The 23,284-nt window shown below is 49.9% G+C and overlaps 2 protein-coding genes across 3 annotated transcripts in view; one reads left to right on the top strand and one right to left on the bottom strand.

The window, feature by feature from the left end:
• Positions 1-2,181: 2,181 nt before the first annotated feature.
• Positions 2,182-7,976, top strand: LOC136158298 (steroid 17-alpha-hydroxylase/17,20 lyase-like). The gene is made up of 8 exons (XM_065920099.1): positions 2,182-2,478; positions 4,047-4,185; positions 4,400-4,629; positions 5,410-5,496; positions 5,886-6,101; positions 6,417-6,586; positions 7,090-7,193; positions 7,690-7,976. Exons 1-8 carry the CDS (start codon positions 2,182-2,184, stop codon positions 7,974-7,976), a joined length of 1,530 nt encoding a protein of 509 aa, XP_065776171.1.
• Positions 7,977-12,714: 4,738 nt separating this feature from the next.
• WBP1L (WW domain binding protein 1 like) overlaps positions 12,715-23,284 on the bottom strand; it is a 58,932-nt gene continuing 48,362 nt past the window's right edge. For both annotated transcript variants that reach the window (XM_065923235.1, XM_065923236.1), the window contains exons 3-4: positions 17,717-17,878; positions 12,715-16,396 (exon numbers count right to left, since the gene is read on the bottom strand). In XM_065923235.1, coding sequence (XP_065779307.1) covers positions 15,651-16,396; positions 17,717-17,878 — 908 coding nt within the window. In that variant the 3' untranslated portion in view covers positions 12,715-15,650. The remainder of the gene's footprint in view (positions 16,397-17,716; positions 17,879-23,284) is intronic.

The raw sequence follows: 23,284 nt of genomic DNA, 5'->3' as shown, positions 1-23,284 counted from the left end.
AGATTACCGGCTATAATTCAAGTGCACCTACTTCAAACGGCAGCTCGCAAAGTAATCAAGTGTCTGCCTCATTGGTCTGCTGGCTTTGAAACCTCAACCAGGAAGACCAAAATGTGGTCAGTTCCACCCCCACCCTTCTGAGACATTCAGGAGGTCCCACAGACCCACAGCCCTGATCACAGGCTTAAGAAGAGGAAGTCTCTAAAAGGAGCCCTTCCCTTGAAAAGAAGGCACCCACCCCAACTCAGAATCTCTTCAGAAGCAGAGAACTGTGAAGAAATCTCTGCTAACTAACCCAATTATGGAGATCCCTTTCCCCCTTCCAGTCTCACCCCTCAACTGTTTCCTCACTAAGGCTTTGGCAATGGTTTTACGGTGTCTAATGAAAAATCAGAAGAGATACCCAAGCAAGATCTCAGGGATACAGAGGGGTTAAGAACCCAGTGGCCGAGGAGTAAGGAGCAACTAGAAAGCAGGCAGAAAAGCCTGGAAAATTCTGTAAGGGAGCTGGCCTGCTATAATTGCCAGACATTTTCTAAAAGGCTCCGTTCACCCAAAGCAGCAGTGAGATAAGTAAGCTCCAACCCTGTTCCCTTTCCGAACCCAATCCCCAACCACCTGTTCCACTACCTGTCTAAGACCCAAAAGGAAAGGCATCCTGCGAGAGCATTGTCCACACTAACGCTGGCGAGAAAGGACTTTTGAAAAGTTAAGGTCTTGGAAGCAATGGTTAATGAATCCATTAAAAAATAAATAAGTAAACATTAAACTTTAAAAAAAGAAGTATATTCCACTGTTATTCCCATTATAGAGGAGGAAACTGAAATTTAAAACAGGTAAGGAGACATAAAACTACTATATGACTCAGCGATTCCACTTTCAGGTATTTACCCCTCCAAAATTCAAAGCAGGGACACAAACAGATACTATGTACATGCTATGGACATGTACACCCATGTCCATCGCAGCATTATTCACAGTAGCCAAAAGTGGAAACGATCAAAGTGTCCATCAACTGACGAATGAACAAACAAAAGGTGGTATACCCACTTAAGAGAATGGTGTGCAATCATAAAAAGGAATGAAGGGGACTTCCCTTGTAGTCTGGTGGCTAAGATTCTACACTTCTAATGCAGGGGACTCAGGTTCAATCCCTGGCTAGGGAACCAGAACCCACGTGCTGCAATGAAGATTGAAGATCTTGAGGACTGCAACTAACTCCCAGTACAACCAAATAAACAAATATTTAGGAAATGAATGAAGTTCTGACGTATGCTACAGAGTAGATGAACCTTGAAAACATTATGCCTAGTGAAACAAGCCAGTCACAAAAGACCAAATGTTATATGATTCCACTTATGTGAAACAGGCATATTCACAGAGACAGATTATTGTTTACCAGGGACTGGGGGGAGGTGGGGGAGGGAGTTATTGCATCCTGGGTATACTTTCTGTTTGGGTTTATGAAAACAGTTTTGGAAATAGACAGTGAAGATGACTGTTCAACACTATGAAGTATACTCAATGCTACTGAACTGTACACTCAAAATGGTAAACTTTATGCTATGTATACTTGAACATACTAAAACTTTTTAAGTTAAATAGTTAGAAAGTGTATAAGCTAGAATTTGAGTCTAAACCCATCTGACTCTAGGGCCCCTGCCATCAACCCAAGGGTTCCACTCCCCCTGGCAAAAGCAGCAAACAAGGAATGGAGAGAACTGCATTCAGGCCAATACTATCTCTGTGACTTCATTCAAGCCTGACCCTGGGAGGCCTCACTTTCCTCAGCTGATAAAACTAGATAGCTGTCTGTTGATAGTGATTTCATCACAGAGTCCCGAGTCGTGATTCCTGACTCAGATATCATTTGCTCCAGGCCCACTCTGGAGACGTTGATGGACAGTGAGCAAGGGACAGGGACTAGCTGTCTGTGCCCTTACCCAGCCCCTCCCCTAGGGGTTTGCCCTGGTGTGGAGCCAGCTCTTAAAAGAAGCCTCCTCTCCCCTCCCCATTCTGGGAGAGGACTCCTGGCTGTGCTCCAGGATAAACTTCCACAAGGCGAGCAATAATATAAGTCAAGGAAAAGGTCAGGGGAGCCCTTAAAAAGGCCTTCTTGCACCCTAAGGTGGCTGAAGCCACTCCACAGTTGTTTGTCCTGCCTGCTGCCACCGGGACACAATGTGGGTGCTCTTGGCTGTCTTTCTGTTCACCCTCACCTATTTATTTTGGTCCAAGACCAAGCCCCCTGGTGCCAAGTACCCCAGGAGCCTCCCATCCCTGCCCCTGGTGGGCAGTCTGCCATTCCTCCCCAGACGTGGCCAGCAGCACGAGAACTTCTTCAAGCTGCAGGAAACATATGGCCCCATCTATTCCTTTCGTTTGGGTTCCAAGACTACCGTGATGATTGGACATCACCAGTTGGCCAGGGAGGTGCTTCTCAAGAAGGGCAAGGAATTCTCTGGGCGTCCCAAAGTGGTAAGCAATGCCTCTCATCCCTCCCCTCACCAGCCCCTGGGCATGTTGAGCTCTTCAGACCAGGCAATGCCTGCAATGCTCCTTCCAGTTCCAGCAACCTGTTGATTCTTCCAAAAACAGACTGGTGGGTCTGTGGGTGGGGAGCGACCCTTCAGACCTCACCCAGCCTCTAAATAAGGCAGGAAGAATTAAAGGAAGATTTTAGTTTCTGGGTTTCTTTAGAGGTGGGACAGGGTGGGAGTGGTGGTTTGAGAGGGTCAGGGAGCCCTTACAACATCATCTCTCCGAGCTGAAAAAGTGAAAGTGTGAGCTGCTCAGTCTTGACTGACTCATTCCGATCCCATGGACTAGCACACCACACTCCTCTCTCCACGGAATTCTCCAGGCAAGCATACTAGAGTGGGTTGCCATTTCCGACTCTGGGGGATCCTCCTGACCTAGGAATCAAACCCAGGTCTCACCCATTGCAGGAAAGTTCTTTACCACTTGGGAAGCCCAAGAGTCTAGCTCTCTGAGGCTAGACTACAATGCTTCACTGAAAGAGTGTATGTAAAACATATAGTCCAGTACTGGATGTTCTCAATAACTAGCCTTGATGAAAGCTGTTCACATGGAAAACCGGGAGTGATTACTGTCCTCCGTAAAAAGCTGTGAGGGAGAAGTACACTGATCCTTGGAGGACTGGGATCACTATTTCCCTGGAGCTTCCTTGAGCTGCTCCAGCCCTGGGGAGCTGACCTCTGTGAGCACTTTCACAGAGGGTGCTGAAGAATCAACTTGTCAAGCTTTGTGTTTCCTCCTGGGGGCAGAAGGGAGTGGGAGCTAGTCATCCAGGAACACAGCACCTGGCTGATGAGTACTCTCCTGAACATCCTGGGGAAGGCCCCCTGGCTGCTCATCTTTGATCAGACCGAGGGTTGACTCTTCTTTCCTTGGGCCAGTCGGCCTGATCTGTGGGCCAACTACCCTCTCCCACCTCTGCTGGGCTTCTTCTCTCCAGGGCAAAAAGGAAGGAGTCTGCTAATCTGATGGGGTCTGCAGATATGGGGATAGAAGAGGGGAGGTCTGGGGGGACCTGTAGAGTTTTGGCGGTCCTCTGGGCAGAAGCAGCTTGGCCCAAGTCCAGGCTGGGTGGACAAGACATGTGGGCTCTTCTGATATGGCCGTGTGGTGGGCACACAGCTGGCAATGGAAGGGGGAACTAAAGGGGGCTCAGCTGCTGTGCCTTTAGCAGCTCCCGTCCCCAGAGGACCCAGGGAAGGCCAGGGGCCTGGTGTGTCCTCAATCTCTGCTCCTACAAGTTTGGAGAGTCCATCCCATGTCACTCTGCCTCACCCTGTCATTGATCTGAAAATCTAATTCGGGGTTCTTTCTTTCTCCTTACTCTGTCTCTCCGTTGGAACTGGGAGTGTTAGGCCGTAGGATCTGTCCTACCAAGGCCTTGCAGTCAGGGTGGAGTGAAGCAGGGAACTCTACAAGGAGGCTGCACGACAGGTACCAGCCTCATTCCTCTCGGTGAGGGTGGGTGGATGGGGTCTGAGTCCTATGTCCTTTCCTGCTTTCCAAAGGCCACTCTAGACATCCTGTCAGACAACCAAAAGGGCATTGCCTTTGCCGACCATGGTGCCCACTGGCAGCTGCATCGGAAGCTGGCACTGAACGCCTTTGCCCTGTTCAAGGATGGCAACCTAAAGTTAGAGAAGATCAGTGAGTGCCTGGCTGGGCCTGGGCTGCAGGAGCTTGAAGAGGGTTGGGGAGGGGGAGGGTTCTCCCCCCGCTGGGTACCTCCGTTCCACATTCTCTTGGCCACCACTGCCATCTACTGGCCATCGGCTCTCTGTCTTAGATGAAGATGGAACTGGTGCAGACGGGGGTGAAGGGATGGCTCAATGCCCACCCTTACACCCCTCTCTCCCCTCAGTTAATCAGGAAGCCAATGTGCTGTGTGATTTCCTGGCCACCCAGCATGGAGAATCCATAGATCTGTCCGAGCCTCTCTCTCTGGCGGTGACCAACATAATCAGCTTTATCTGCTTCAACTTCTCCTTCAAGAATGAGGATCCTGCCCTGAAGACCATACAAAATGCCAGTGGTGGCATCCTGGAGGTTCTGAGCAAGGAAGTTCTCCTGGACATATTCCCTGTGCTGAAGGTGAGGATGGGGCCAGGCCCTATGGGCAGTCCTCAGCAGACCCTGACAGCATCCCCAGTTCTTTCCTCTTACAGTTCACTACAGACCCACATTTTTTTCTGACTACCTCAGTCACAGTGACCTCTACCTCCTCTGACTTTTCAAACCCTTTCTGCTTCTCTACAGAATAGGTTTAGCTTTTAAAATATACATTTTAATACTCATGATAATGTTGCTGGTGGTATTGTTTAGTCACTCAGTCGTGTCTGACTCTTGCGACCCCACGAACTTTACCCGCGTGACACCTCTGTCCATGGGATCTCCCAGGCAAGAACACTGGAGTGGGTTGCCGTTTCCTTCCACAGGGCATCTTCCCAACTCAGGGATTGAACACACGTCTCCTGCATTGCAGGCAGAGTCTTCACCTGCTGAGCAACTGGGAAATGCCATGCGCCAGTACCAAAGCTCCACAGGCATTCATCATGCATTCCCTTTGGAAGTGGGTTTTATTATCCCCATGCAGATGAAATACAGGCTTCAAAAAGTTAAGGAACTTAATCACGGCTTGAGACTCAAGTCTGTGTTACTACTGAGGAAAGTCTCAGTCAGCGCTAGATGTTTGACTGAAGGGGGAAGGGGAAGTGGAGGTCACTCCTTTCTCCCTTGTTTGGAATTGTCCTGGTTGTCACTGATGGTCCCATTCTGGGTCCCTATGCTGCCTTCCATTCTGGCTGAAGGTTGGGGTTAGAGTGGGAACTTGCCAGGGACGGACACGTAGAAGCTAACATTTCCACTTTGCAGATTTTCCCCAGCAAAGCCATGGAAAAGATGAAGGGTTGTGTTCAAACGCGAAATGAATTGCTGAATGAAATCCTTGAAAAATGTCAGGTAGGTGATAGGGCAGAAGAGAGGACGAGTTAGGTGGAAAGCGGCAGGAGAGCCGGGTTGGGTCCATTTTGGACAGTGTAGGATCTCCAGCACCTAGCAGAGAGCCTGGCATGTAGTAGGTGCTCAGTAAAAACTGACTTAACTAATACATGGGAGTAGAGAAGTGAGGAACTGAAGAGGATCCTGGAAGGGACCCATCCACCCCACAAATTTTAAGAGGGCCCAGTGTTTTCTCCACTTCCTCAACTTCATGGGTCCTGACTAGCCTCACTCCACTCCCTCATTTCCAAGTGGGAGAAGCCTTTGTGTCTACAGTCTGGCTGAGAGTATGGCAGGGCTTGCAGATGGGGCTCCTTCCTCATCATAATCTCCCAATCTCACCCAACCAGGAGAACTTCAGCAGCGACTCCATCACTAACTTGCTGCACATACTGATCCAAGCCAAGGTGAATGCAGACAATAACAATGCTGGCCCAGACCAGGATTCAAAGCTGCTTTCTAATAGACACATGCTCGCTACCATAGGGGACATCTTCGGGGCTGGTGTGGAGACCAGCACCTCTGTGATAAAGTGGATCGTGGCCTACCTGCTACACCATCCTTCAGTGAGTTTCTCTCTACCCGAGCGTTCCCAAGACTCTTGACCCCAGACACACTCACCTCTGCTCCAGAGAAAGGGAGAGGCAATACCCTCGGGATTTCTTTGCAGGCTGACTGGGCTGTTGCACCCTTTGCCCAAGCAGTGGTTGGCTCTGGTCCTTGGGCGGAGCTGCCCCATCTCCTGCAAGCAAAGCCGGGGTTGTAGAGCCACCGCTGGAAATGGTCTGGCCCCTTTAGGATGTAACAGTAGGATCCTTCTAAGCCCTTGCTTCTCCTGGGCTGATACACCCTGGTAACATCCACCCTGTTCTGGCCCTCAGTTGAAGAAGAGGATCCAGGATGACATTGACCAGAATATAGGTTTCAGTCGCACCCCAACCATCAGCGACCGGAACCGCCTTGTCCTGCTGGAGGCGACCATCCGAGAGGTGCTCCGAATCCGGCCTGTGGCCCCTACGCTGATCCCCCACAAGGCTATCATTGACTCCAGGTGTGCCTTCCCTCCCAGGACATCCGCCCACCTGGTCCCCCCTCCAGCATCTGACCCCACCAGCTGGCTGGTGAACCTAGTCAACCACTGACAACCGATCATCCTACCCACGACCCTGCTGACGAGTGTGTCTATACCCACTGACACCCACTGACCCATCAACCTGACCTCCCTCAGAAGCTGCCTGCTGCCTCGGAGACTCGTGCTCTTACCCAATCCAAAAGCTGCACACAAACACACACACACACTCATGCTCACACGCACCAGCCCAGTATGCACACCCCCAGGCCCTAACAGACCCACAGTGTTGATCCTAAGTGCTAGTCAGGAATAGAGTGCGGGATTAATATTCATTCTTGCAGAAGATGAGGAGAAGATGCGGGAGTGGGCATGAGGGAGCCAAGGACTCTTTTCCCCAGGGTAGGAACCGCGGAGCCTTGGGGCAGAGCAGGTGGGGAAGGACAATACTCCAGACCCTCTTCTCCTCTCCCTCTCTGGGGCAGCATTGGCGACTTTACCATTGATAAGGGCACAGACGTTGTGGTCAACCTGTGGGCACTGCATCACAACGAGAAGGAGTGGCACCAGCCCAACCTGTTCATGCCCGGTGAGTCCCTGTTCTGTCCTTCCCTCCCAGGCCACACCGCCCGCTCTTTGCCCAACTCTCCAGCATTGCTTCCCTTCTGCCAGACTTCCTACTAGAAGATTCGTGACTCCCACTATATGGACCTGTTGACACCCCCAGCCTACCCTACACTTACCCAGATTCTTCACTGCTGGGTTTCCCACTCTCCTTCCACCAACTCAAGCCTCCTCTCTTAAGAAGGCCTACAGGCATATGTCTCCTGTGAAGTCAGCCCCCTCTCCTCTTGGATGGTGCCATTTTCACCTGTTTAATACACTTTGCATCCTTCCTGAATATCCCATCTTCTCTGTGTGATTATGGCTACCTGAGAGCAGGGCATTTATCTCTCCTAAGACTGCCCCCCCCAAAGAAGGCTGTCCACCTTCTCAGACTGGGGCTCCCGAGGCAGGGCCTTGTGCTCCCCCTACTCTACTGACACTGGCCCTGGCTCCTGGCTGACGCCTCCCCGTGTCCGCAGAGCGCTTCTTGGACCGCACAGGGACGCAACTCATCTCGCCATCGTTAAGCTACTTGCCCTTTGGAGCAGGAGCCCGCTCCTGCGTAGGTGAGATGCTAGCCCGCCAGGAGCTCTTCCTCTTCATGTCCCGGCTGCTGCAGAGGTTCAACCTGGAGATCCCGGATGATGGGAAGCTACCCTGTTTGGAGGGCAATTCCAGTCTCGTCTTGCAGATCAAACCTTTCAAGGTGAAGATCGAGGTGCGCCAGGCCTGGAAGGAAGCCCAGGCTGAGGGTGGCATCTCATGACTCCACCCTATGTGACCCCACCCCACAGAGTTAGAGAAGCTCCCCCACCCACTCTCACCATTCCTTCTTCCTCCCCACCCACTCTGCCTTCTTTCCCAGCCCGCAGCCCTGGCAGTGATGCACATAAAACATTTTTTTCTCCAAAGTTCCCTGAGCAACTCATTCATTTGCTCACTCATTTCTTTCAACAAGTATTTTATTCACCACCTACTATGTGCCACTCACTCACTCTCCTTGGACCCTCAGGCTCCTTGGCCTCATGAAACTTAAATATCTAGTGAGGGCTGACAAATGAACATTTCAGAGACTCATAAGTGCTTTGGAGTCAATTATACTGGGTGCCTATGATATGAGGGGAATGGTCAAGGTGGGTGTGGCCACTGTGAATGAAAGGTTGGGGGAGGCATGAAGTGGGGGGTGGTGCCCCACGCTGTGGGAGCCGCATGGAAAAGGAGAGGCCGCTCCGTCTAGAGCAATGCCAATGAGGGGAAGAATGGTCCCTGATTAAGGGACTGCAGGCAGGACCAGGTCCCATGGCATGTCTCTAAGTAGCAGGAAGGAGTTCCGGTTTCTAGTCCAGGTATGAAAGGAAGTCAAAGGAGGGTTTATACATTTAAGTGGAAATGTCTGGTTCATATTTTTTAAAGTTCATCCAAGTGGAAACTGGTCTGCAGAGAGATGAGAGTTGGGCCTGGCAGAGGAGGTTGTACTGGTCCCTGAAAGCAAAACGATGGTGGTTTACACCCTGGGGATGGCAGGGGAGATGGCAAGAAGTAGTGGGATTGAGTTTACACTTTGAAAGTAGAGCAGCAGGTCATGTTGGCTTTGGTCCAGTCATTTCTATGTGTACCTCAAAGGTTTGTCTTTGGGGGAGGTGTCTGTAATCCACAAACTCAACCCACCACTACTCCTCCTTCTGTCTTGGTCCCCAAAGGCTGATAGGTCTCCTTTTCCTTGTTCTGTGCTGGAGTAACCACCACCAGGGAAGGGCTTCCACAGCAGCCTTCTGCTAAAGCACCGAGGCTCTGTCCCCACTCCCCACCGCCAAACCCCAGGAAAACTGTAAATGCCTTACTAGAAAACAGAACCTTCTTCAAACCTTAAATCCAGCATCTTTAAACCTTGGCCGCTGGCCAGTCCACTAGCAAACGATGTCCTGAGATGCCCTGGGAGAAACTGGCCCTTGCTCTCTAGCCTAGAGAGAGGCCTCAACCACAGCTCCCTGGCGCCAGCCAGACCAGGGTCAGATCATCAGCGACCCAGTCCTGACTGGAGAAGGGCTCTGGACCAGCTGGCAGGGCAAGCCTGAAACCCTCCTGGCAAAGTTCCAGACAGACGAAATCAAGGGAGCCCCACAAGGAGGGAGGGTCATGGTTTTCCATCACAGCAGCACCTTCTTCCTTCAAAGAACTTTGCTAATCCAGGGGTACCTGACTCTTGTTCCCCAACTCAGTCCTGGCCTTCTCTGGTCCATGACCCTGAGGCCTTGCTAGAGAGCCCAGACGAGTCAGTGGGCAGCTGAGGCTAACTCAGTCCCCAGCACAGGCAGCCGAGAAAGATGACACCACCGCAAGCTGAGGAGAAAGGGGTTAAACTGGAGGTGGCCCCCTGCTTCTCCCAGGTCGCTGATCCAGAGCTGAGCAGCCCTTGGCTCAGAAAGTGGAGAGCAGCCCAGCTGGAGGAGGGAAGTGCTCCAATTTGCTCAGACTCTGAAAGGAACAGGTAAACAACATCCCCTTTAGAAGAGGTGGGCAAGTGTAACTGGGATGGAATCAACCACTCCCCAGCTACTGATTCAGACCATTGACTGGCCATAAAATGAGAGGTGAAGGGGAGAAACCTGAGTGCCAAGGGGGCAGGCGTGTGGGGCGATAACGTGCTCTAAATCACCCAGCGACTCAGCTGCAGGGCTGGGGCAAGAACCCAGGATATTTCAGTGATGTGGAATGAGGAGCCAGCACGCTCTTCCCACAGGTCTTCTGCATCTGTGCAGAAGGGCTTGGCTGTCTGGCTGGGTAGAGAAAGTACAGTTGAGTGTCCTTTCCGGAAGTGACTTCTGACACCTGCCCAAACTGCCCTTCCCCTGCCTGGAAGGCCATTTTCCACTGACCTAAATCCTTTTAGTGCTCAGCTTCCATTCCTTGGTGTGGAATCACGTGTGCATCTGAGAGCCTGCCTGGGCTGCAAACGGGTGTGACCTCCAGGGATACTGTCTGTCCCAGCATCTCTGGAATTCAAGACTGAGCCCTCTTCTGTTCTTTTGGCTGAATGACAACCTGACAAGCAGAAGGTTAGACACACAAGAGCAATGAGTCAGATTCTCTACATCACTCAACAAATTGGTCTGGTGATAAAAGAACCCTAACTCCTTATGCAGAAGGAAATCCAGATCTTTGGCAAAGCTCGGTCTTCATCAAGACCCTACAGCCACCTTTTCAGTCTCAGGCTGCCCTTAACCAGAGTAGTGGTGTGATGGCAAATAAACATTGAACAACTAGTTATCTGGTGCTGGTGGGAGGGAACAGCCCTTATATTTCACTGTGATGTGAACATTCCCATCATGACCAATTTCAAGCCACCAATATAATGTCACACAGGAGCTGGGGAAGAGACTCCCAGTAGCATAACATACTATTTGTCATTATATTACACAGTTAATACCATTATACAATATTCCCACCCTATATAGACATATACCTCAAGGGCACTGATAATAGCCATGTAGTAAAATAATTAGGAAATGATCAGTTTTGTGTATTTATTACCTTTGTTTTCCATATAATTTACTCAATTGCAAGCTTATGTAAGTTTTGTGATTAAATAGCTCATAAAGTCCTGAAAATTTAATGATCAGTTCTTAGGAGTTGTAAGAGCTGGCCTTCGCAGGGGAAATAGGTTGTCCCTGTCCTTCAGAAGAGTGGTTCCCCAAAGTCCCCGTTCTGAGGGAAGGAGAAGAGCCCCGCACTGGTAACCCAGTGGGGTGTGGGTGGGTGAGTGTGTCAGTGTTCTGGTCGGCCTCTGGCGGCCACTAAACCTGCAGCATATGAAGAGCCCTCTCTCCAGCGAGACGCTCGTGGGGACAAACACACATCTCAGGACAGGAATCTAATCACAGAGGCTCTAGGGGGGTGGGGGGAGGCCTGCAGGAGGAGGCCCTGGGTTCTGGTCCCCAGGGATCTCAGGCTCTCACTGTTAGGCTCACTGTTGACTTCTCGTTGGGAAAGTGGGGTAACTTACCACCTGCTGCCATTATCTGAGGTTCTGGTGAGGAAGAAAAGCAGAAAGGGCTGTGTGAGAAGAGAGGTTCACACTGTTAGAAGTTACAAAAGATAAGAGGTCAGGCTGCAGGAGCAAGTTCTCTCAGAGTCGTCATTTATGGACCAGTAAGCATAGGCCACTGATTAGGCCTTTCTGAACCTCTGTGTTCTCACCTGTAATATGGGTGTATAGAAAGAGTACCACCAACCTCAGAAGACCAAAAGTCCTTTGCTAAGGACCAAACAGGATTCTGCATTTCCTGTTCAGTGCCTTAATAGATTCTGGTTTTATTTTCAGTGCCTATGTCCAGACCCACCAAATCAGACCTTCTCTAAGGGTTTTACACAAACCTCCCAAAGGCTACCAGCTTGGTCAGGGAGGGGAGCAGGTATCCAGATGGGTCTGTCTGCAGGACAGGACCACAGGAGGCCCCCCTCTTGCAGCTCCAGATGGCCTTGCCCACTGCCCCCTTTCCTGCACTCTCAGAAACCACAGGGCTGACTGACTGCTGGGCAAACCCAGGGGCTAGAAAAGACAATGCTCTCTGTCAGCATACCCTACTGGCCCATCACTCCACCTGGGGAGGCAAGACCTCACGGGAGGGTTCTGTGGGTACTCATCATCCTGCTTTGCCCACCTGCATGTGGCCCAGAGAAGTCTCACTGGGTTCCCCCCTTTCTGGGTAGAGGCAGAAGGCTGTTCCTTCCCAGTTTTGGAGAAGGGACTTTAATACCATTGACTCAAAGTGCTAGGAGGACAGTCTTAAGCAGAGGGTAAAGTGACAGTAAGTCTGAGGGAAGGCTCATGGGCCCATTATGGCACATGTTGGCATACCAGTGGCTCCCAGATACCTGAAAATCAGTTCTGTGGTCCCTGCCTGGAATGGAAGCCCTGAACTACCCCCATGCTCCTCAAGCTTCTCTGAATCTGTAGTGCCCACTTCCTCTCAACTGCCCTCACATTGCTGGTTAGCTATTTCACATGAGTTTGCTTCGTCCTCTCCACTGTAACTGAACTTCTAGAAGGAGGGGCCTTGTCTTACACAATTCTTTCACATTCTCCTCAGGATCCAGCACAGTGCTGAGCACAAAACAGGGACTCTATGCTGGATTTTGTGTATTAAATTCCGAGGCCAAGCACCCACCCACAACTCTACCGTACCAATACAGGAGTTGCCCAGAAGAGCTTGCTTCCTTTAAATGTCATGTCTTAGCTATGTACTCTCTAACAAAATGTGTTTCTGCTTTTAGGGGGAGTCTGCTTTTAACCTGTTTGTGGGACTTTATGAAGAACTCAGAAATATCCTCTTGGCAGAGCAAGGGGTCTAAGGGGAAGTCCTCAGGACAGAAAGTGCCCTCAGCAACCTCAGCCCAGCTGTCTGTCATGACGGCTGTGATGTCTCTTGGCCTCTACGTGGAGAAGGTGAGGAATCTCAAGGGGAGGAGGAAAAAGGAACAAACATTGCAAGGAAAAAGCGTAATCAGGTTTTGGGGATGGATTTTATTTGGGCTTCTCACAGTGGTTAGAGCCACTCTGTCTTCAGAACAATCACAGCACAGGAAATGCGTCACCGAGACTGCCCAGAAAAGTCTGACCAGCTGAATCTTATTGCTTAAAATACACATATTCACAATAACTGACAAAGGGTGATGTGCCTCACACAGGAATGTGTTAGCAGTTGCAAATCTTCCGACTGTAGCACCAAACCCTTGACCCATCCCTTTCTTCTCACTTGCCTGGAACACCAGGCTCCCTCCAACTCCTCGGCCCCTCAAGGGTCCTTCAGCTCCCTACTCCCGTGCGTCCATGTGCAGGGCAGCCTCAGGCAGCAGGGGCCAGGCGGTGACACAGGACTTGAGTCCAGCTCCACCCGCCGCATTTTCGTTTTCTTCTTCTCGTGCCTTTAGGGTCAGACACTGCAGTGAACCCAGCAGTAAACCTGCACACCAGTTCCACACTCTGACTGGAGAAGGAATCTTCAGAGGGCCAGAATCCACCCCTTTGACCAGTTAACTCAAACAGGGTTCATTTTGGTAAAACTTGATAGCCTTTGAGACACTTCAGTGAGTTGTTTGGGATGAAAAAAAAAAAGGCGTCAGGAAAGGCATCTGAGGGGGGCTGCAGGCACACTCCTGCCTGCTCTGGCCACACGTTGGCCATGTGCTGGACCTCAGCAGAGGGAGGTAAGCCCTATGGCACTGTGGTGGCCGTCAAAGCCTCCTGGCAATTCTGGGTAGGGCCGATGCCTGGGCCAAAGGCAGTCTGAGCTTGACTCTGAAGATCCAGTCAAACTTCAGTCTGAGGTTCCACCTTGGCCCTCTGTCCTGAAGGGGTTTGGACCCCCCTGGGGGCCGATGCTGAGGGCTAGGAGCAGCTGGGGAAAGCGGACAGGTTCAGAGCACTTTCCGCTTACAGGGAACAGGACACAGGCCTCTGCGTGTCCATGGAGCAATGTGCAAATTGCAGTGAGGGGTAGAGTAAAATCTCTACTCGGAGCACAGTATCTCTGGCAAACGTGGGGACTGCCGTCAACAGCACTGCTGAGTACACCCGAGTGCACAGTCAGACATTTGCTCAGTAAACAGTAAATGCGTAAAATAAATTACCTTGAGAGGGCTGCGCCTGCTCCGAACGCATGGTAATGTGAGCAGAGTGGCCGCCGTTCAAAGTATATTCACAGGAAAACAGGGCTGGGGGCTCACACACAATGGACAGACACACACAGGTTACTGGAAAAGTCATCGTATACAGACTGCACTTGTTCAACATGGATTTTGGTTTTGTGGACTCCAAATGCAGACACTTGTTCACCTCACAGCCTCAGATTTGTCTATTTTGTGTGTATGTGTTTATATACATATACATATATATATACACATACACATGGATACGTGTGTATTCATATATATATATACAGATATATACCTTCCTTTCTTAACCAAAACGTCAACGCCTACTCTGAATATCATCATTCAAGAGTGGGGGAAGAACCAAGCTATTCATGTGAACAGGGCTGGGCAGGGAATGTTAGTTTCGGCAGTTTGCTTTCTCCGTTCAGATTATTCCTATCAAAACTCACCTGGTTTCTGAAGCAAAACTACAGGAATTAAGGATCCTGTGGTCCTTCAGGAGGGCTGCCTCCACCCTCCTATCTGGGCCACTGAGACTCTTTACATAGGCTACAAAAATTAGATACCCCACTCAAGGGGCGGTGCAGAGCAGGCAAAGGGCATGAAAACCACAGATAACCAAGGCGTTTTTTTTCCAAGTGGTCAGTTTGAAAAAACAAATAAACAAAACAACTTATTCAAAATCAAGAGAAAATACTGTGTGAGAGTCAGACTGTGGGCCTGCCCTTTCTCAGGACCCACAGCCTCATTTGTTCGTAGAGAACAGTGAGACGTGAAGGCTGGCAGATGTGTGTCTGGGACGGGAGGAGGACACTGGTCACCCGTTGGCGCAGATCAAAGGGCAGAGACAATGGGAAGTTGCACCTCCATCCGCTGCCACACTGCAGGGCCTCCTGCTCACCCACAGGAGTTCCAGAGACAGCCTCCACCCAAGCCTGCACATTATTTATCTCCTGGCTCAACTATAGCCAGGCTCTTTGAAGGCCAAGTTGAGAAAAAGACACAAACTTCCCTTTTCCAAAATAGAATTCTTGCCTGCCCCACTGGTCAAGTTCTTGTTTTCAGTTTGCTTTTGTTGTTGTTTTTTCTTTAAAAAAAAACAAAACAAAACCAAAGGCAGGTATATAATTTTCCAGCCTGAGGCCAGTCAGACCCTGCTGGGAAGGGAGCGGCCCCTCCAGTACACCCTGGCACCACTGCGAGCTCGTCACCTGGAATTTGAGAGCACGAGTCCCTTACCAACCCACCACACTGCCAGTCAACTCCTCCCCACCACAGCAGAACACACTTCTGGCACCACAGATGCTGGTAGCAAGGGGCAACAATCCCTGGGCCTCTGTGAGCTTCCTTGTTCATCCAGGGCTGAGACCAGCCACCTCTTCTGGACAGAGATGCAGCGAGGTTCTCATAAACTAACACCGGAAAGCACATCCATTCCATCACCAAGAGTCACCTCAGGGCACGGTCTCATCCCCTCCTTGGGGGCTTCTGAACACACATCTCTCTGACCCAAGCAGGTAGTGAGATGTGACTTTAAAAGAGGTAAAGGGGAATGGGGTGGGGTATGAGGAATGAGTCACAGGATAACTTCTCAGCCCTCCACGGCACTGTGCTTCTGTCGGGGGGCAAGCCACCCACACCCCAAACTGTACCTGGAGATGCAGGAAAATGCAGGAGCACGGGGTGGGGGGGGGGGGGGAAGGAACACAGTTACTTAATGCTTCTCGCATGGTTCTCCCCTACCCTGGTTGCATCGCCAAGTTCTCAGGTGTAGACAGGACCTGCTCTAGCTGGGGGAGCTGCTGCTCTGGGAGTTTGGGGAGTCCTGCTCATTGATGGTGTTCAGCAGCAGGCAGGCAGGTGGCCTTGGCAGGTGTGGATGCCCGGGCTCCCGGGCCTGCTCCTCGGAGGGCTGGCAGAGACCTTCCTCCTCGTCGCCAGGTGGCCGCACGTTGCAGCTGTCGCAGAAGTCCAGGGGCCCATCCAGAGCATCGTCAATGAGCGCATTGAACTCTTTGAGGTCGTCGTCATGGTGGCCCCGGTTGCACACACACACCTCGATGCCTGAGTCACCCGTGAAGCGGCGGTGTCTGCTGGGTGTCTTGTCTTTGTTGTCAGGGAGGGCGCTGCCCTGCTCGGAGCTGTACTCTTTCAGAAGCTCCTCCTTACATTCGGAATCCTTGTCCAGGAAGGCCGTGGGGTCCACCTCCCCCAGGCCAGCCACAGAGCCGCTGGGCTCCATGCCAGGGGTTTTGGTGGCTGCTGGGTCTGCTGGCACATCGGAGAGCTCAGGGTCAGTGATGCTTGGGGGTCGCGTGCTACTTCTGCTGGGCCCGGACAAGGGGCTGCTCTGCGCCCCCTGGGAGCCCCTGGTGGGGTCGGTGCCTGGGGGGCTGCTGCCTGCAGAGCCACACGGTGCAGGTAGCTGCTGCTGCTGCTGCTGGAGCTGGAAGGCACTGTATGGTGGGGGAGGAGTTGGAGGTCGGTTCACCACTTCCTCATAAGGAGGTAGTAAATAGTTTGGCAAAAACCCTAAAACGGGGAGGTAGGGAGGAGAAATTACTGCACTGGCAATTGTTACAGGACAGACTGCAGGCTCACACATCCCACCCCCAGAATATCCACCAAGTGACGACTCTCAGGTGCAGGAAGGACAAAGGGCTGTGAGAGACTTTGCAGAGAAAGAGGGACAGGCTAAGAGTACCTATGCTAGCTTCTTGAAATCTGAGAGCCCCTAAAGCTGCTTCACAGGCAAGGACTTCTGCTCATCTGGAGTTAAGGCAGAGGTTCAGCAAATGTGGTGAATGGCCAAGAGAGTTCTGTCTGGAAGGGACCTGTTTCTACATCCACCCAAGTCTCGTGTTTCTGGCTCAGATTGTGTCTGCCATCTGTATCCCCTAGGCCTCAGGGTTAGGGGCCCTAACTTAAAACATCCTGACATTTCTTTCTCCCACTTTGCACCCACTTCCCCGATTTTCCAGATGTATATCATGAAGAGAGCCTTTCTCTGGGAGGCTGGATATCTGTGTTGCCTCTCACCCTAGTATGGCTGGAAAGACACACCAAACCCCATCCTGCTTCAGACCAAGAGCAGGTAGGTGGCTTACCAACGCAGGATGAGGGACCTGTCATCAAGGCTTATTATGAATATGGCAGGTGAGTAATCTTCTGCTTTGAGACACAGATGATCTAATTATAACAGTGATTGCTAGCATTTATTGAGTACCTACTATACACCGGCCACTATGCTAAGCACTTAACTCTTCTAGATGAGGAATTCCAAATTCACAACTATTTTATTCTGTGGAACACACTGCAGAATGCCTTTGGACAGGCTGCACCACTGGGCCTCCACCAATCCTTTGAGAGATCAGTGGAAGGAACTCCAGGGAAGTCAGATGAGTGTGCCCTTCAGTGAATCACTGAGTTTCTTGGTTCTCAGGAAATCCCAATATCACCTCCCACTCCTGCCCTTTTTTATGGCAGCCTCTGCTGAGGCATATCACATGGCAGGAAGCAAAATGGAGATTTCAAGGCCACTGACCTCAAAATCTCAACTCATTCACAATATACACCATTCAACAACCTGCCGAACAAAAATCTAAAGGAGCAGAGATGCAGTGAGAACCTAGCCAGTGTGGAATGGAACGGCCCAGGGGCTACATCCACAGCCCTGGCTTCTCCGTGCTCAAGGTGCACACCCTCTTGTTCCCACTTCTGAGACCCTGCTCTAGGCATAAAGAGGCCAAGCCCTGAGGCCCACAGTCTGTGTGTCCTACTCGCCCCCCGCCCCGCCACCCCCGCCCCTCCACTCCCTCTGAGAGTGGGTTTGGTGGCTTCTGGAGTACGTACTGAAATAAAATGGCAGCGCTGAGTAATTGTGGGCTTCCCGGTAGGCGATCAGGTTGATTTCATGCTGCCGCTGCTGGGCCTGAAGGCGGTGCTTGGCTCGGCGGTGGTGGCAGACACAGCAGCAGCTCAGGATGATAATGATGGTCCACACGAGCCAGAACCCTGGGAGGGGAGAAGAGACAGAGAGGGGCGGGCACACCGTGAATGCCAGTGGGACACCAGCTGGAGGGGCCGCTCGCAGCACAGGGAGACTCTGGGATGGTGTGCACCTCGCTGAAGCTAGTACTGTTGCCTGGAAGTTACATTCAGAACCTGTATTCAATTTTCATAAATGTTTGTACCAGAGTGAAAGATATGTGGGGTGGAAGAGGGCAGGAATGTTAAGAAAAGTGACCCTAAAAGAGGTTACTCACTCCGGGGTGCCTCCAGGCTCTTGGGGGAGGGGAGGAGTGCTGAGGTGTTGGTCTAGCACCCTAGGTTCTCCTATATTTTAGGTCTGGTGGGCATTAAGTATGCTTACCTTTCAGGAAAATGTGTCCTTCCTTTCTTAAGAGATCTGAGAAAATGCTTCAGCCCCTCTTGATGCCATCTCCCCTCCCCAGCCCTGGCCCAAAATGATGGCTCCCAGGCTCCTCACCAAGAATGAAGAGCCCCTCAGAATCCCCACAACTCAGCAGACAAGCAGTTGCAGAGGACCCCGGAGGGCCTGCCTGATAAAAGTTTTTTCCTCTGCCACTTTGCCTCCATCATACAGAAGTCACGGAAGTTAGAGGTGGAAAAATTCTAATTGCCTCAGCCCATTACTTCCCTGGAGAGTATAAACAACTTCCTCTGCTCTTGACATGAGCTGGTACAATTCCATCTCACATCATCACAAACAATCCACTCCCCCACCTCCCTCGCTCTGCCTGCAGCTGGCTTAGACTGGGGAGCATCAGTGGTCTCCCCTTCTTCCTCCTGGCTCCAGAGAGGAGTAGAGGAGCAGGGGAGAAGCCCACAGCTCTCTTTTCCCCAGGTGGACTGTTCCTTCTCATTTCTCACTGATGTTCTCTTTGATCATATTTAGAAAATCCTGGCAAACCCTAATATAAGACCCCCTCTTCAATCTTCACATGTATACGAAAAAGGCTTCTAATTTGTTTAATAAATGGGCAATTTTGCTTTAAAAAATAAATAGAGATTAGAGGGGGAAAAAAGATTGGAAAGAAAAACACAAAAATAGTGACATCTTTAAGTTGTGGGATTATAAGAAGAAATTTTAATTTCTTCTCCCAAGTTTTATTTTCTTCTTTCAAATTATAAAACTGGAAACAAAGTAAGTTAAAACTTAAAAATATCTGTGACTAATTTTTATTTTTTCTGGCTTAAAAAAAAATTAATACATTTCTGAATAGGTTTGCTGCTGCTGCTAAGTCACGTCAGTCGTGTTCAACTCTGTGCAACCCCATAGACAGCAGCCCACCAGGCTCCCCCGTCCCTGGGACTCTCCAGGCAAGAATACTGAAGTGGGTTGCCATTTCCTTCTCCAATGCATGAAAGTGAAAAATGAAAGTGAAGTCGCTCAGTCGCGTCCTACTCTTAGCAACCCCATGGACTGCAGCCTACCAGGCTCCTCCGTCCATGGGATTTTCCAGGCAAGAGGACTGGAGTGGGGTGCCATTGCCTTCTCTGCTCTCCTCATTAGCTGCATTCATAAGGCCCCTTCTCAGTGTGAACTCTCTGATAACCAAATAGACCTGATCCACTATTAAGATTTCCCACATTCACTGCACTCAAAAGGCCTTTCTCCAGTGTGAACTCTGATGATACCGAAGGCCAGAGCTAGCAGAAGATTTCCCATATTCACTGAATTCATAAGGTTTTTCTCAATGGTGAACTCTCTGATGATACCAAAGGCCATAGCTAGCAATAAAAGATTTCCCACATTTACTGCACTCATAAGGCTTTTCTCCACTGTGAACTCTCTGGTGATACCGAAGGCTAGAGCTAGCAGTAAAAGATTTCCCACATTCACTGCACTCATAAGGTTTTTCTCCACTGTGAACTCTCTGATGATACCAAAGTATAGGTTTAAAAATTAAATAAATAAATAAATAAAAATTCCTCTGGGAATGTCTTCATACAATGAATATGATATGAATCATTAAAAAATTATCCACAGAATACTATTTTTGACATAATAAGACATTTCAAATACTAAATGGGAAAAAAAAGCAATTACAAAACAGCATAAAATAGGACCCCAACTTTTGCTTAAAAAAAAGTCTAAATATCCAGAGGGATGATCAGGAAGTTAATCATGAGATTATTCCTGGACAATAGGATTTTCTGTTACCAGTTCTTATTTTTTGCTTATCTGCAATTCCTGAATTTTCTAAGATGAACATGTACTTCTTTGGAAAAAAAATACTTTTTCTTAATTAAAATAAATCTGAGGAATAATTTTTTTTTTTTTTTTAGGGGGAAGGAAAAGAGCGCAAGGGCTCCCGCGAGCACCCATGTGCCATCTTCCCTCTCCCTGCCGCCATGGCCAGAGGGAAGGGACGCGTGCGTGCACGGAGGTGACAGCGGAGGTGACAGCCGCGCGCCACCAGCCCCCCGGCCCCGCTCGCCCCCCCTGGGAAAGGGGATGGCGGGGCCGCCCTGCGGCGCCCCCGGACTCTCGACCGCGCCACGTCTCTCCCCACGTCCCCCGTCCCAGCCCGCGGGGCGAGGGCCCGCGGCGGGGAAGCGCAGGAGGGCGCAGCACCCCGAGGCCGGGAGGCGCCGTCAGGGGCGCTCCCCTCTTCTCCCTCCCTCTCTCTCCTCGGCCCGCTCCCCCCACCGGCTCCGTGGAGGACGGCGGCCTCTCGACCGCCCCGGGGAGAGGCAGAGCCCGCGGAGGGAAAAGAGCGAGGGTGGCACGGGCCACCACAACGCCCCGGCCCACCGGCGGGCGGCCGGAGCAACAAACCCTTGTGTCGAGGGCTGACTTTCAATAGATCGCAGCGAGGGAGCTGCTCTGCTACGTACGAAACCCCGACCCAGAAGCAGGTCGTCTACGAATGGTTTAGCACCAAGTTCCCCAAGAACGTGCGGTGCGTGACCTGAGGAATAATTTTAAGGTGCGTTTTTATTAAATGAGACTAGATTATATTATTTTTCATTTGCTCCCTATTTCTGAGGAACTTCAATTTTTTCCATTACAAATGTTACATTTTTTTTTAAATCATCTGCTCTGTAACTATAAGTTTGTGTTTAGAATGTTAAGTATTTCTATATCTCTTATCAGAATGAATATTAAAAAAAAAAAAAAAAAGCCTCCTGGTAAACAATTACAAATGAATAAACCCCTGATTTTTTTTCCTGTTTGTACCAGAACACAATATTTTGAAAGAGCCCACTGAAATTTAGGGTGCGGCCTCTGGCAACACCAAGGGTGTTTCTCTGTGTCCCCCAGGGGTGTCCTCTCTGAATCTACCCACAGTGCCACCCCTACGGGGTAAGACAGGACAGCAGTACTGCCTTCCAGCCCTGGCAGGCTGGCAACACCAGTGTGTGACACCTTGCTGCTTTTAGCACATGTCACAGTTCAACAGAAACTTCTGCCGAGGTCTGGTGACAGAACAGGTGAAGGACAACGAGGAGAGGATCTTTCCCCATTTTCCCATAGGCAGACGAAAAAACCTCATTCCTAACCAGAGAACACAGACATAAGTTTAAGTTCGAAGTCTCCCTTGTGGTCCTTCCCAGAGTCACAGCGGACATTTGCTTAATTTAACTTACACTTCTCTCGTTTCAATGCTGGCTGACTGGATACTGTTTGGAGCCCTCGGGGAGGGTTTTGAGGCCGGAAAGGAGCCCTGGGAGTGAAGTGGCTTCCTACTGCTGCCCTGTAACATCTCCTGCCTCTACAGTCCGGTCAGCTCCCAGCCTTGCAGGGTTAGGGTAAGGTCACACCCAAGGGAGGCAGCATAAGCAAGCAAAACGCACTCTGCTGAAGAGCCTGTCTCTGAGAACATTTTAGAAAAAGAAAGAAAGAAACAAAGTGAAGTCGCTCAGTCGTGTCTGACTCTTTGAGACCCTGTGGACTGTAGCCTACCAGGCTCCTCCATTCATGGGATTCTCCAGGCAAGAATACTGGAGTGAGTTGCCATTTCCTTCTTCAGGGGATCTTCCCAACCCAGGGACTGAACCCGGGTCTCCCACACTGCAGGCAGACGCTTTACCCTCTGAGCCACCAGGGAATATTTTAGAGTCAAGTCTAAAAGATTCTGGGCTAACCACTTTTTTATATTACCTACATTAACTTGCCCAGCATCATATCACAATCCTTTATGCTTCTGTGTTACTTCATAATTTTAAAAGTACACTCTCCCATGAGATAATCAGCACCTAAATCTACTTTTTGCCTCCTGTCACTTTTCCAATTGTTTCTTACCTACAGGTAAATTAACTTTAAACCTTAGTGCTACACTATATATGATCTAAGGCAAAACTTCTTAGCTATTAGAACAGAGATTTTTTTCATGGTTTTCAGGTTGGCCAAATATTTCTGGTTCTCCCCCTTCCTGGCATGTGGGTAGGCTTGAATTTCTGGCCACCTTATGATTAGGTGACATTTTGGGGCTACTTCTAACTAACCAATTGAGACTGGAAGTGACAGATGTCATTAAGAGGCCAGAACATTTCTTGCTAATGTGAGACCCTCTGTTAGATTCCCTTCTGCTATAGCAAGTCATAACATTCTAGACTGACTTCAGGGTCAGTCTGGCCCCAGAGGATAAAGAAGTAGGAACAAAGCCCCCATCCAACCTGGGATGGACACAGAGTGTGAGCAATAAACCTGTTGCTTTAGGACCTCCAGGAGTTTGGACTTGTTTATTACTCTAGCCTATCCAGACTGATCCTTTATAGGTTTTTCTGGAGGAGGAGATTGCAAATGTTCTTCAGATTCTTAAGAGAATCCTTGTTCCAGAAAAAGCCTAAGTTCCACTGAACTAGAAGTATAATAGAAAAAGAAGTCTTTTTTTTTTTTTTTTTTAAAGGAAAAATGAGGCAGGGTGGGAGACTGGGGGAAGAAATGAGACAAGGAGAAGGCATACCTTTGGCAGGGTTACTGCAGTCACATCTAACAGCACCAGAAAACTCATATGTTTACTGAAATTCCATCAGTTGCTTCTTTTCATGTGGTAGCATGGGTAGAAAAACTCTCCCTACTATGTACCATTTGTATGATATAAAGTCTCAAACTGTGGCTGATTCATGGCAATGTATGACAAAACCCACTGAAATGCTGTGAAGTAATTAGCCTCCAACTAATAAAAAAAAAATAAATTAAAAAAAAAAAAGAAAATTGGGGTTAAAAAAAAAATAATAAAGTCTCAAACTGAGTTCCAATTTCTGCATTTCTAACACAGTATCACAAAGTAATAGTAAGGATCAAAACTAGGGGAAAACTGATGTGGGAGCAGAAAGGGCTAAGTGGGATAATGGGGCATTAGCATAGGTCCAGAAAAGCCACCTAAAGACTGGTCCCACTTGATGGAGTTAATGTGGGAAGACAGAAGGCATTCTTGTCTGACCCTC

This window comes from Muntiacus reevesi, chromosome 2 (assembly GCF_963930625.1).
Source record: "Muntiacus reevesi chromosome 2, mMunRee1.1, whole genome shotgun sequence".
Classification (NCBI taxonomy): Eukaryota; Metazoa; Chordata; class Mammalia; order Artiodactyla; family Cervidae; genus Muntiacus; species Muntiacus reevesi.
The sequence above is the reverse complement of the archived record's forward strand: the minus strand, read 5'-3'. Positions and strand labels throughout refer to the sequence as shown.